Genomic DNA, 15,000 nt, shown 5'->3' with positions numbered 1-15,000 from the left:
TTTGAGTAAAACACTAATATTGTTAATTGGCTTTGCCAATTAACAGTATTATAGACTTTATATCTCTGGCACCTGGCGTTACATTTTGTGGCACACATGGCTTGCTCCAACAAAATGACTTTTGTGTCAGTTCCAGCCCTCAGCACAAATGAGTTTGACACCTCTGTGTAGGAGGTTCCGTGCTTTTATCTCACAGCTGCTAAATTCACTAAGATGTTTTGGGTAAGGGACTTTTCTCAAAGGTTCTTGGCAGTTTGAGTTTATAATGTCTACTGAATCGCCCTTCTCCCTGCATTCAGTAATCCTAAGTACCTCCAAAAGGTTGGTGAGACGGGACTTCCCTTTGCAAATGTCACGCTGATGCTTCCTCAGCAGGGCTTTTTTCTTTGCGTACTTGATCTCTTGATCTCTATTTCTTAACTTTTGTCACCTTTCAGTCCTTTGCAAAGAATGCCAGTTTTAGCAACGAGCATGGTTTTGATATGAGATGGAAAATTTTTACATTTGATTTCCTTAAGAAACCTCAGGGTGTGCCACCTGGGAACCAGTGACTTCTTACTTTTAATTTATCCACTACCCCTAGAACGTCCTCTTCAGTCACCACTACTTGACCCAGTTCTTCTGCCACCTTTCCTGAAAACAGCAGCTCCAAAGTGGGTGTCTGCATCACATTTTTTTTTTTTGCAATGCAAAAATACAGTCGTCAGAATTAACTATGCACTATCTGCTATTACAAATATATCTCCGAGGAGCAAAAAAAGTTGGAGGAAATTATCACAGTTGCTCGTGGAGAGGGAATATCGTAGGAAATTATCACAGTTGCTCGTGGAGAGGATCGCTTGGTGATACAGCTGCGCTTGGTATGTCAACATTTTACATCTTAAAGGGTATGTTTGTTCAAATGTCAACCGGGGTTTCTTCCCCACCCTGATTTAATTAATGACATTCTCAAGTACATCAGGGAAAGGTTTTTTGTTTTTTTAAAGAATGTTGTTGTTTCATCCCTACATTAATTTGGAACCCGGTATTTGAATAAGAAGCTACAAATCGTTATTGTAAGTAAATATTAAGTCCCGTTCACACTGGCCAGAGAACGCGGGGTGGAGGCGTGGCTTTTTGCTGCGCCGCAGTTGTGACCCGGCCGAATGCGAATAGACATGACGGCAGGGCATCGGGGGGACGAGGTTGTCGGAGCGCGGGAATTGGGGGTAGCAGTTTGTCGGCGCACATTTCCGGCGCGCTTCATGTGGCGCTGGAGTGATCAGATGGAGGACATTCATCTGTGGCCCCGTCGCAAGCGTAAAATAGTGGCGTTTCTGTGGTAGCTTATAACTCTGGAGCTTCGGCAGGATGCGATGGCTTACCAACGGGTGCGTGACGCTTGCCAGATGTGCTTGTGTGATCACGCCCGTTAAATCCGCCCGGCATCCGTGAGTATCCCGCGGCAACTTCTGTGTGTGATCGGAGCCTTAGTGTAATTTTAACGTTTGGTATTTGTCGTTCAGAAAACGAGAATGAATTGCAAAGTAGTTCTATGCATTTGCCTTTCCTCTTCTTCTACTGCCTCGTTCTACCATATCTTTCTGCCCTTGTTTCCCATTATATCCCTTCCCTGGACCTTTGCGGCTTCAGCTCCATCATTCTCCGCCACCTAACTGTCTCTTGCTCTTTACCACAACTGTCTGTCTATGTAATCTGTAAGTTCCTTGGGAGCAGGAGCCTACTTAGAATCTAGAGCAGGGGTGGCCGAACTGCAGCTTGGGAGTCGCATGCGGCTCTTTCACACGTATCGTGTGGCTCCCTGCAGGGCGGCTGGGGAAGCGAAGGGGAGGCGTGCTTCCTCGACTGGTTTTCCCTTCCCCAGTCAGTATTCCCCTCCCTGGGTAGGCTTGAGGTGCGTGGGGGGGAGGGAACAGAGAAAGAAAGCAACTTTAACTTTAAATGCATTCTGAAAGCCCTTCCCCCCCAGCCTACAAATATAATTGGATAAATAAATATTGTTATCAATATCTGTTTTTACCCCTTTTGTTTTTATTTTTGGCAGTCTCATTTAATGTTAATAAAAAGCATATTTTGCAATAAAAACATGTGTGCAATATTTGCTCATGTCTTGCAGCTCTCTGACATCTGACGTTTATTCTATGTGGCTCTTGCGTTAAGCAAGTGTGGCCACCCCTGGTCTAGAGTGTCGCATGAGCCGGACGACCCCTCGTCGCTGTCGCTGGTCCCCTGCTGCTCCAACCTATGAGCCACCGCTACCTGTCACCCGGGGAGTGGAAGAGGGGAACAACAGAGGCCTCTGACAGTCGGGAGGGGAGGAGGTTACGTCACCACCCTCCGCTCTCCCGTGGCGTATTCAGGCTGCTCCTTCTTTCTCTCCCGCCCTTAGAGCCGCCAGTGCCGTCTCATCCTCCTCGGCCTCTGTTCCTGTTACCCTTTTTATTCCTGCTCTGTGACACCTGCTCTGCCTAAAGTTCCGCCCTCCACCGACAACTTCGGCCCCGCCTTCCCTTCTTAGGATAGGACGCTGAGCTGGGGGCGCGGTCTCCTTCCGGTTCCCTCTCTCCAGCCTCAGCAGCTGGATTCACCCCACATCTCTCTCCCTCCAGGCAGCTCAAGGCCGAGGGCCGTTCCGGGACATCTCCCTCTGAAGCCGGGCCTCTGCCGCTGGCAGCGCGGCCCGGGCACCTCGGAGGCGTCTCATCGGGTCCCGGGGACGACGGCGTCGGTGCGGCTGGGCGGCTCCTAAGTACCCGAGGGTACACTTTTATTATTTTTTTCCCATTATATACTACAGACATACAGACATACATACAAACAACCCCCAACTACCCCCCACAACATATAACCTATAACAAGAGATTTTATTATTTCTTCTGCTTATTAAATTTCCAAATTTGTTATCTATTTCACTAGGCTTATCTTTTCTGCGTTCTCAAATTACTACATTTATCTATCAGTTACATTTACATTATACCAATCGTAGAATCTCTTCCAAGTTTTTTGAAAAGTCCATTCTGTACCAGCTCTCATCTCAAGTGTCAGTTTGTCATTTTCCGCCATTTCAAATAGCTTGTTCACGTACTCTTGTTTCATTGGTATTTCCATTATTTTCCAATATTTGGCATATACTATCCTTGCAGCTGTCGACACATGAACTATCAAATACCTATCTGCTTTATCAAAGCCTTTTGGAAATATATTCAATAACAGTATCTCTGGAGTGAACGGAATATTAGTTCTTATTATTTTTTCCATTATCTCATGAATCCATCTCCAAGACCTCTTTGTAACATCACATCACCACCACTGCCTGGTAACTCTACGTGGCTAAAGAGGACTCAGTTTCACACATGGACTTGAACTACATATTTGGCTGCACGCTTCTATTGCAATATCTTCCTCTTATTCCCTTCCTCAAAATATTACCTGATCCCATTTTCACATATCAACAGAACTGTCTAGGGCTTGCTCACATGTCTGCCAAACAAAGCCCTCTGAAAAGATCCCTGTGGCCACCCCTCGCCTCTCGCTAGCCAGTCATGGCTTCCCACCGTCACATAAGAAGAGCCTTGCTGGATCAGACCACTTGTTCATCTAGTCCAGCAACCCTGTGTCACACAGTGGCCAACCAGTTCCTCTGGAGGTCCAACAGCAGTACATAGAGCCATGGACTTCCCCATATGTTTCAGAGGCTTACTGCCTCGGAATGTGAAGGCTTCCTTTGGTCACATACTCAGCTTCCACCAGACACTAGTGGCTTGTTCTGATGTCATTTCTCTTCCTCCAACTCTCCGAAGATTGCGCCTAAAAGACAGTCTAGGGCAGGGGTGTCGAACTCATTTGTTCGCGGGCCGGAACTGACATAAATGAGACCTTGTTGGGCCGGGCCATGTGTGTCATAAAATGTAATGCCAGGTAAAGGTTCCCTTGCTCGAAAGCCAGTCAAATCCGACTCTAGGGTTGCGGTGCTCATCTCTGTTTCAAAGCCGAAGAGCCAGCGCTGTCTGAAGACGTTTCCGTGGTCATGTGGCCGGCATGATTAAACACCAAGGCGCACAGAACGCTCTTACCTTCCCACCGAAGTGGTACCTATTTTTCTACTTGCAATTTCTTGCTTTCGAACTGCTAGGTTGGCAGGAGATGCCAGGTAGCGAAGATATAAACTTTATAAAGGACACAAACACAATGGGGTTTTTTAACTTAAAATAAAAACATGCTTAAAACATTAGCACTCTTGCAAGATTTTGTTTATTTAACAGTGTCTGATAACTGACACCTCTTGCTCTGAATTACTGCATCAAAATGTCTGTGCTGTTGCAATCTTGAGTGTGCTGTTCAGGTGTGTATCTGTAAGCTGCAAACCTATGATGATGCAGCGGCAGCAGAACTGGAAGCAGCAGCAAAAGACAGCCAGTTCCACTGCGGGCCTGATAGAAGCCCTCTGGGGGCCTGATCCAGCCCCTGGGCCACATGTTTGACACCCCTGGTCTAGGGCTTGCCATGATAATGGAAAGATACCATTGTTACTTCAATGGGATCTCCTTTGGAACTTGGACAGTAATAGTACTGAGGAAAGAAAGAGAGAGAGAGAGAGAGAGAGAGAGAGAGAGAGAGAGAGAGAGAGAGAGGGGGGGCATGCCTTTGCTCCCTCACTTAATCAAAGTAAGATCTCCGCTCCCCTGCCCCAGCGCTCCTGCCCCCCCCCGCCGCCAAAACTTTCTGGCTATGGGGCTGAAACCAGCATGCAGTTTTTGCCTGCTTAAGCCCCAGCTCCATACAGGACTACATTCAAGGGGCACAAATCCAGACCCGTATGCACAAGATCCCTCTATGTGCCCGTGGATCTTTCCTTAATCTTCCCGCGGCATCGGCTTCTAGGATGGATTATTCATTTGAGCGGCCAACGCACTGGACCTCCTTCTATAGTTTGAGTGGGGTGAGTGACTCAGGGATTTGGTAATTTTACTGGTGGTGCAAGCGAGAGCCGTGCCAGGACCTGTTGCCAGGGAAATTGCAGAGCACAACTCTACTTCCTCATATGGATATTTTGCATGCATGGGCCCTGGACTTCTGTTCTGCAGCCTACGTCTCAGTATCAACCTGCACAGCTTCTTCGTTACTTATGCTTATGTTTCTGTGGGGGGGTACTTGTGGGGGGAGTGATTTCTATTCAGTAAATCGTGTGTATGTGTTCAACTGACATTTAACTAGGGCTAAAAATATACATGGGTTCTCAGCATCAAGAAGTTAGCAATCCTATAATCACTGGGGAAAAACTCCCTGCGTGTAGCTATTGAGACTGTACACTTGATTGATTGCATGGCAAGGGGGGGGGGAAAGATGCACAGCAACCACAAACACATGAAACCCCCCCCCCCCGGAGATCATGTTCGGAAAGGAACACGTTCTCCTATTAGGTAGACGTGACCATTCGTTTTCTGTATGTGTGTTTTGTATCCCTGATACCACAAATAAAAGAAATGGAAACATACCACATCTACTGGAATTGCATTTTATGTTTCTTTTCTTTTCTTTCTTTCTTTTTTTTTTTGCCATCAAGTCGCAGCTGACTTATGAGAATCCCGTGGATTTTCAAGGGAAGAGACATGCAGAGGCGGTTAAGAGGTTAAGATGCTGAACTGCCAGCCGGAAGGTCAGTAGTTCAGCAGTCCGAGACCCGAGTGTGCCACACGATGGAGTGAGCTCCCGTCTCTAGTTTCAGCTCCTCCCAACCTAGAAGTTCGAAAGCAGGAAATTGCAAGTAGATAAATAGGTACCACTTCGGTGGGAAGGTAACAGCGTTCCGTGCGCCTTGGTGTTTAGTCATGCCGGCCACATGACCACGGAAACGTCATCGGACAGCGCTGGCTCTTCAGCTTTGAAACGGAGATGAGCACCGCAACCCTAGAGTCGGATTCGACTGGCTTTCGAGCAAGGGAACCTTTACCTTTTATGTAAGATCTAATAGATACTGTTACTAGGCTTGCCTCCTCCCATAGCTTTCCACTCCAAACAATTCAGAAAGCTCCCGTTCCAGTTATGTCCAAATCACTTCTTCCTTAGCTCTAAGGCTGTCAGTCTCTCTGTGGATTCGATCCAAACAACATCACTCCGTCATGCGGCAACCCGGGTCTCGAACTGCTGAACTACTGACCTTCCACAGCCTGCAGTTCAGCGTCTTAACCACTTAAGCCACCGCAGCAGTGTGAGCTAGCTCATAGTTTTTTAGCCTCTGACTCACACATTTTTGTCTTAGCTCAGGAAGGATAGCTTCAGAGTTAACTAATTTATGCCGTAGCCAAATTGCTTGCTCACAACTTTAATGCCAGTTGCTCGCAAAGTAGAATTTTTTGCTCACAGGACTCCACAGCTTAGAGGGAGCATTAACCACTGTTTTTGTCCTTCTTTTGTCTACTCAGACACCCCTGTCTGAGGCTGTGATTCGCAGGACAGAGGTCTCTCTTCTTTGTGCAATAAGCAGACCCCCTAAATCAAATAACCACGATCCTACCAGAGAAGGAGGGGGAAAAACTTCATGAAACATGCCCTCTCAGATCTGAAAGCAAACTGTAACAGAGTCCATGATGATTCTCAAATAACGTACACGGCCTGTTCACCTCAAATCACAGATCTGTTCTGAAAGGTTATCTTCCCCTTGGCTTGACTGGAAATTATTTGGTTGCAAATCAATGGGCTTTGAGACTATTCACACAAAAGAGCATCAGTTTAGGGTTTCACTGGAGGAGCGTGCTCACTGGCTTCAAATTCATTTCAGTATAACAGCACAGTGCATTCCTTAAAGTGTGTGCCGTCCCCCTCCCCCCCCCAGTACTAAAGCGTGACTCTGAAATCCAATTTACACATTAAAATATAATTTGCATTTTGGGCATGGTGCTGCCTTGCTCCTAGCCAGCTACCACAGAAATATCCTGCAATTCTCTGTGCCTTTCCCCTTAATCTGTAGCTTATCCCAACTATACGGAAACAGCCCTGCACGCTGAGGTTTCTTTTCTGGTGAATGCTGTTCACGCGTGAACAGCACGGCAACGGTCTGCTCTGTGAGCCAAAATACACTTTTGCAATCAGGTACCTTCCTTACAGATCGGTCTCTTGTCCCGCAGGAAGGACTGCCACCGCGACACCGGAGAAAGACACGGTTAAAGACAAGCAAAACAAGAGCTCATGTCACTGACCTGTTTTTCATTTTCATCCTCCAGCTTCAGCCTGTCCTCTATGCAGTTCCTGGCCTGAAGGAAAGCCTTCCTTTGTGCCCTCTCTGTCAAAATCCTCACAAAGACCCCATACAAATTTACACTGACAAAAAGGATAGCATTGGCCACAAGCTGTAAGGGGAGAGAGAAGGGGACAAAAGGGAAAAAAAATATATTATCACACACGCATTCTCGCACAGCTCTGAGTTATCATGTCTAAGAATCCAGCCACGTCCGTGACATCATTTCAAAAATGTGTCCTGCTCATCAGAGGTCGCAGGAACTTGCCACATACCATTGACCCCTACATAAGAACATAAGAACATAAGAGACGCCAATGCTGGATCAGGCCAAAGGCCCATCCAGTCCAACACTCTGTGTCACACAGTGGCCAGAAATACCAGGTGCCATCAGGAGGTCCACCAGTGGGGCCAGGACATTAGAAGCCCTCCCACTGTTGACCCCCCCCAAGCACCAAGAAGACAGAGCATCCCTTGCCCCAGAGCCCCTATCTATACCTTGTGGCTAATAGCCACTGATGGACCTCTGCTCCATATGCCTATCTAATTCCCTTTTGAAGCCGTCCATGTTTGTAGCCGCCACCACTTCCTGTGGCAGTGAATTCCAAGTGTGAATCACTCTTTGGGTGAAGAAGGACTTCCTTTTATCCGTTCTAACCCGACCGCTCAGCAGTTTCATGGAGTGCCCACGAGTTCTTGTATTGTGAGAAAGGGAGAAAAGTACCTCTTTCTCTACCTGCTCTTTCCCATGCATAATCTTTTAAACCTCGATCATGTCACCCCTCAGTCGTCGTTTCTCCAAGCTAAAGAGCCCCAAGCGCCTTAACCTTTCCTCATAGGGAAAGTGTTCCAACCCTTTTATCATTCGAGTTGCCCCTGTGGTCCACCGCTGTCTACTTTGACTGGGAGCCGCTCCCCCAACCCCGCTAGTTGTCGTCTTTTAGACTGGAGATGTTAGCAAGTGGGCCTGGGACCTCTGCAAGGAAAGCACATGCCTCTACCACTGACCCACAGCCCTTCTTCTTGAAACTGTCTTCAAGGGCCGTGAACCTCAAGGCTGGCACCTGGTGGCCAGGCACTAGGACCTAGCGAGTTACCTGAGACGGAATTCACACTAACAAGAAGCCATCAAATAGCATTATCACCACGGCTGGCCAGCAGCTGGCCAAGGAAGACAGTGGGTTTTGGAGCTATAGGTCATTAAAGTCATAGAATCTCTAGGGTTATCTAGCCCTAGGGAAGGGATCTCTAGGGTTATCTAGCCCAAGCCCCCGCACAATGCAGGAAATTCACAAATACCTCCCACACACACACACACACACACACATCGCCGGTGACCGCTGTTCCATGCCCAGAAGATGACAAAGAACCTCCAGGATTGCTTCCTGACCCTAAAGTGGCAATCACCATTTCCCTGGGCGTGTAAGAAAGGGCCACAAGAACGAAGCACTGAGGCAACCCTTCCTGCCCTCCCTCTCATGATCTGCCTAAGCTCACAGAATCATGGAACACTGTTTGAAAGTAGCAATGCAACAAGGCAGGGCCCCCCAACATGGTGCCGCTGGGCGCCATAACACCTACTGACCCTTTCCTGGCACCTATCAAGTGTTTTTATGGCTTCCGATTGGCCATTGGCAATCTGCTGCAGAGATTACTACGAGAATTTTACATAACCTCCCTGACTTTGTGTGGTAGCCCCTCCTCCTCGGACAGCCATTTTGTACTCTGCTCCGCGTCCTGTGGTGGCCATTTTGTAGTTGGCGCCGCGCGAAGGTTGCCAGCTCCAGGAGATTTTGGGGACAGAGCTTGGGGAATGTGAAGCTCGGGGAAGAGACAGACCTCAGAGGGGTATAACACTATAAAGTCCACCCTTCAAAAGAGCCGGCTTCTCCAGGGAAATGGACCTCTATAGACTGGAGACCAGGTGTAAATCTGGGAGATCTCCAGTCCATATCTCCAGGATGGCAACCCTATGCTTCCCATAGCAGCCATTTTGGGGGTGTGCCCCTCACCCTTTGTCAGAATTCCAAAGGTGCCCACAGGTTCTAAAAGACTGCGGACCCCTGCAATGCTCCCTCTGAGCTGTGGAGTCTCATGAGCAAAAACTCTACTTTGTGAGCTACTGGCATTAAAGCTGTGAGCAAGTGATTTGGCTACTGCATGATTCAGAACCTAAAAAGGTTAGCCAAGAATAGAAGAGGGCCAACTCTAAAAATCTAATTATGAAACGTACAAAAATATACATGTATTTATTCAACATGAATTAAAATAACAAATAAGGGCCCATTCATGCCTCATATACAAATATAAAAACATACAAAGGCTGATGAAATAGACCTAACACGTTTCAGCCTTTACAGGCCTTCCTCAGAGGTCTAATACAAATAGAACATGTTGGCTGATATGTAAAAATATATACAATCATACATATACAGAATATGGAATAGAGACCAGAAAACAATTGTTCCAAAGTTTAACCACTGGGCAAAGAAAAGAAATACAAAAATGCAAATGAAGCCTCCAGTGCAATCACATGTCCAGTAGTACTTCTCTCTGGTCAACTATATATTCACCTGAGATTGTACAGCCAAATGTTCCCAATGAAATGTTCCTTAAGTTAAAAGCCGTGTTGAATAAATACAATTTGTGTTGAATAAATACATGTACATTTTTGTATGTTTCATAATTAGATTTTTAGAGTTGGCCCTCTTCTATTCTTGACTAACCTTTTTAGGTTCTGAATTCTAGGTTTTAGGTTCAGTTTTTTCCCCTTTTCTCTTTTTTGGCTACTGCATAAACCAGTTTGCTCCGGAGCCATCCCTTCCTGAGCAAAGACAAAAAATGTCTGAGCTGGAGGCTAAAAAACTTTGAGCTAGCTCACACTAACTCAGCTTAGAGGGAACACTGGACCCCTGCTATGGGGGACCCTTGCCTCTGCCGTGCCTCCCAGCCAGTTCCTTCCGCTACTCCCCCCCCCTCATCCCTCCCATTTTTTGTAACATAAAACTGAATTCAGAGGACAGGGGAGGAAGCTTCAGCGAGGAGACCAAAAAAAGCCACAGGACGGGAGATGCTCTGGTGGTAACCTTTCTGCTGTTACAATCGAAAGGTAGACACTTGAGACTGTTAAGATGGAAGCTTTAATTCCAGGTGAAACCACCACCGCTAAGAAGTGGGTGTAGGCAGCTGTGTTCTGGCCAGCTTTCGCCTGTCAACCATCCACCAAGGCAGCCCCACGCATAGTTTAGGCCTGCTGTTCGTTGCGCCGGCATGAATAATGAACTGGAAGGTTCGGAGAAGGAGCTTGTGTTTCCAGCTCTTGTGGCTGGAGGAAGAAGCGTGGAAATCGGAATGAAATGCAAATCAGCACCAAGGATGCATGCTCCAGTTACCAGGCCGTTTAAAACAACTGCTGAGCGTGGAAAGCTCCTTCCAGCACAGAAAAAGGCCTAAGAAACTCCATTTCTGCCGCAGATTCGTAACCTGCAGATCGCAATTCTCAGAAACGTTACCAAGTGGCATCATAATCCAATCTCTGTACCAGTAAATAGGACTGTTTTTTCTGATTCTGTATGTTGTTTAATGGGTCTCTGACCGTAATAAAATGAATGAATGAATGAATGAATGAATGTATCAGTAAATAGGACGGTTCCCCCATAAGCAAAGAACCAAAACCCTGGGACTTTTGAATGACAACCCCGATTGCTTCGAATTAACTGCACCATAGAATTGCTTCAAATAGAACAGAAATCTTTCTCCCCAGATTCATAAGTCTGTATATATGGGATGGCTCTGTGGGTGGAAATCAACAAGAGTCCAGTGGCAGCCTGAGGACTAACAAACGCTTTATTCCAGCTAATAAAGATGCTAACATTTCTCTGGTGTTTTCTGGGAACAGAAACTGTGGAGGATGCAGATGGCCCAAACCAGCCCGATCTTGACAAATCTCAGAAGCTAAGTAGGTTAGGACTTGGATGGGAGACCCCCACCCCAAGGAAGTCCAGGGTCACGATGCAGAGGCAGGCAATGACAAGCAACCTCAGAATGTCTCTTGCCTTGAAAGCCCTACAGCAGGGGTGTCAAACATAAGGCCCGGAGGCCAGAACCAGCCCACCCAGGGCTCTTATGTGGCCTGCAAGCGACAAGTGCAAGGAAGGGAACAGGAGACTGCTCAGGGGGGAGTGGGTGGACCCACTCCGATTGTGGCTTCGGCATGGCAGAACAACCTCACCCGCTGCAGTCAAGTGCTGCACCGCTGGCTCTCCAGTCTGCCCATACGGGTTTTCCTCTGCATCCCCCTCCCACCCCAGGGGGCCTTGCAGTGAGGATACAACAACTCGGAGCACATGAGCGGCTGTCCTTTATACAGTTGATATCTCTGTTACCAGGCATTACGTTTCATGGCACACACAGTCCAGCCCGACAAAGTGACATTTATGTCGGACTAGGAAAAAGGCTAGTTGTGGAAATAAATACAACGAGCTCTAGAAAGAGGCTCTGGGCGGGTGCCCCAGCCTTGGACACTCAGTGTCAATTTGATGTGGCGACCTCAGCAGGGTATAATGACACTGAGTCCACCATTTTCTTCAGAGGAACTGATCTCTGCTACCTAAAGAACAGTTGTAATTTTGAGTGATCTCCAGCCCTCACCTGGAGATTGGCAAGGATGGTTCCCCGGAAGTGAATGGTTGGTTTGGAGGGTGGAGTCTATGGCTTTGTACCTGTCCGAGGTCCATGCCTCCTGAAACCTCACCCTCTCCAGGCTCCATCCCTCACATCTCCAGGAATTTCCCACCTGGAGTTGGCAACCCTATCTCCTTCCCAGCCAATCATCAACCTACCTTTATTTCCCCCTCACTCTTCAGCTTTCCACCCCTCACACACCTGCAGCCTTTCCCGTGCTCTGAAGCCCTGACTGCTACGTCACATTGGCTGTCATACATGGGCCACCTCAGCAGCATATAAGGATACAGAGCCCACCATTTTCTCCAGGGGAACTGATCTCTGCCATCTGGAAAGCAGTTGTAATTCTGAGTGATCTCCAGCCCTCACCTGGAGATTGGACACATTTTACCTCAGAACAGCAAACTGTTTAGAATGTTAGAGGCAAAAGCCAATCAAGTCATATATGCAAACGACCTCTGCCCGCCCGCCGGCAAAGGCCAATGAGGCTGCATATGCAAATAACCTCTGTGTTCTGACTGGCTATGGGGGGGAGAGGAACAGCAAACTGTTTAGAATGCTGGAGGCGAGACTCAAGCAATGCAGCCAGTGGATAGTGACAGATTCTGAGTGACACACCAGGGCGCCAACCAATTCCGGAGCATGTGGAATGTTCTAGAGAAGTGCCACCACCATTCGGCTTTTATATATAAGGAAGATAATGAGTTTGACACCTCTGCCCTACAGGGTCACCATAAGTTAGCTGTGACTTGATTGGGGGGGGGGGAGGAGGAGAAGAGAACTTCCCCTGCACCTGCACAGTTCGCATTTCATGAAACTAACCCCAGCTGCGACATGCAAGGTTCTTGATGACCGTGGACACACACACCCCCATTGGGGAGGGCGGGATACAAATATGAAAAATAAATAAATAAATAAATTTTTGCCACCCCAGACAGGAGTTTTATGGGGACCTTCAATGGACAGCCATGAATGGCTGCTGAGGTACATTTGGTTTGGTGGATCGTAAGTTGCAGAGGTCCACATCATGGGCGGTCTGAGAATCTCAGTCTTTTGAGTCCTTAAAAAGAAACGTATTTATATAACAGAATGCAAGGTTTCACAAAGAAACACTGCTTCCGGCCTAGCTTCCCTTCCTGGACTCTGTAATCTGATTGGCTGCTATTGAACTAAGAAGACATCGCAAACATCCTTTCCGTATTACCACAGGAAAAATGTCCCAGAGATTTCTGCAATCAGTCCTTGTCATGAGTAGCATGCTGATGCACAGCAGAGGTAACACATTTCAAGAACTGAGGAGCCCGAAAGAGGAACCAAACAGTTCTGCCCCAGAAAAGAAGCGGCTACTCTTTATACTCAGAGGTCAGCTTACTTCAAGGTTTTATCTCGTGTTTCATAAAGTTTCCTTTCCACACTTTTTAATTCACAGTTAACCCTCACAGATCTGATCGGGAGCTAAGTACATATGGAAATAATTTCATTAATTTTGTATTTATTCGTTTGCCTTATTTATAGCCCACCTTTCTCACAAGAACTCACTGTGGATTACAGAGTGAGTCACTACAATCCACAGAATGGGACGTTCAATAAGCCATGCACTAGGATTGCAGAAGTCTGGAAGCAACCAGAAATCTAAAAGACGGAACTGAAGCATGGCAGATGTGTCAACATGACACAGTAAGCAGTGCAAAACTTACACAATAGGATACCATCCACAGCAAGCCACACACAGCAGTACAGCCCACAGTCCCTAATCATTTATTTGTCTATAAATCGTTTTGTACAGTGAAACCTGTACAAGCCAGTTTGGTGTAGTGGTTAAGTGTGTGGACTCTAATCTGGGAGAACCGGGTTTGATTCCCCACTCCTCCACTTGCACCTGCTGGATGACCTTGGGCAAGCCATAGTTCTGATAAGAGTTGTTCTTGAAAAAGAGCAGTTTTTGAAAGAGCTCTCTCAGCCCCACCTACCTCCACAGGGTGTCTGTTGTGGGGAGGGAAGGAGTTTGTAAGCTGCTCTGAGACTCCCTTGGGTAGTGAAGGGCGGGGTATAGATCCAATCTCCTCCTCCTCTCCTCTTCCTCCTCAAGTCAGCCTTTATTGGCACAAATCAGTAGAACAAAGTCATTATAAAAGTATATAAGTAGGACACTGTATTACAAATACATTGAATAAAATAATAGGTTACGACTATACTTTTCCTTGGCGTAGCAGCATGGCGGATTGAAGGAACTTAGCCACTTTCTCAGTTACTTCAACAGAGGAATCATTCAAAAGTTTGTAAACTTTATGGAATCGGAAAAACCCATCATGTTGGCCAATATGGAGTTTCGATATTTAGAGAGTATATTTACATAAAAGTGACATTGCTACAAAATGGAAGATTGGTATTCACTTACCGTGAAGCTTCCTTCTTGGTGGTCCAGAGTGGGGCAGTCCTTGACCCCTTACTCCTGGGAAAGCACCTCCCCCTTCCGTAGGAAGGGCCAGCAAACTTTGATCCCAGAGGGGAGGGGCTTATCCTCTGATCCCCAGTCATACCGAAAGCCACCGAGCTGCTGTAAATTAACTTAAAAAATAACTCCTTCCCCCTCAGACAACTGGGGAATACCATCACAGCCATGGGCTTAACCAAATACAAACCTGCAGCAACAGTCCACCACATCACGTAATCAGTTAGATCATATTCATGAACAACTGAACCACTGCAAAACCTAAAGGACCGGAAGTCATATCCATCAAGAGAGGGTGGGTAGGACTGCCCCACTCTGGACCACCGAGAAGGAAGCTTCACAGTAAGTGAATACAAATCTTCCATTCTCCGGTGGTCCAGGAGTGGGGCAGTCCTTGACTCCTTACTCCTGGGACATAAAAAAGCAGTGCTCCCCCCGGGTGGGTCACACAACTTCCAGTGCCTACAGGGCCTGAAGGAGCACTCTACTGTCAAATGCTGCTTCTGCCGAGGCTAGTTTGTCAATCCTATAGTACTTTGTAAAGGAATGGACAAATTTCCATGTCACCACCTTACAAGTAACTTCTAGGGACAGCAAGGCCCTATATGCCGCCGATGTGACTGCCCCCCAT

The 15,000-nt window shown here is 47.1% G+C and overlaps 1 protein-coding gene across 1 annotated transcript in view; it reads right to left on the bottom strand.

The window, feature by feature from the left end:
• Positions 1 to 15,000, bottom strand: part of ADCY1 (adenylate cyclase 1 (brain)) — a gene marked incomplete at both ends in the record, with an annotated part of 244,343 nt that overhangs the window by 132,414 nt on the left and 96,929 nt on the right. The window contains one exon of the mRNA XM_015421633.1: positions 7,197 to 7,346. Within this exon, the coding sequence (XP_015277119.1) occupies positions 7,197 to 7,346 (150 nt within the window). The remainder of the gene's footprint in view (positions 1 to 7,196; positions 7,347 to 15,000) is intronic.

Source organism: Gekko japonicus, unplaced genomic scaffold (genome assembly GCF_001447785.1).
Source record: "Gekko japonicus isolate JY-2015 unplaced genomic scaffold, Gekko_japonicus_V1.1 scaffold2166, whole genome shotgun sequence".
Lineage (NCBI taxonomy): Eukaryota > Metazoa > Chordata > Lepidosauria > Squamata > Gekkonidae > Gekko > Gekko japonicus.
This window is presented reverse-complemented; position numbering and strand designations above follow the sequence as displayed.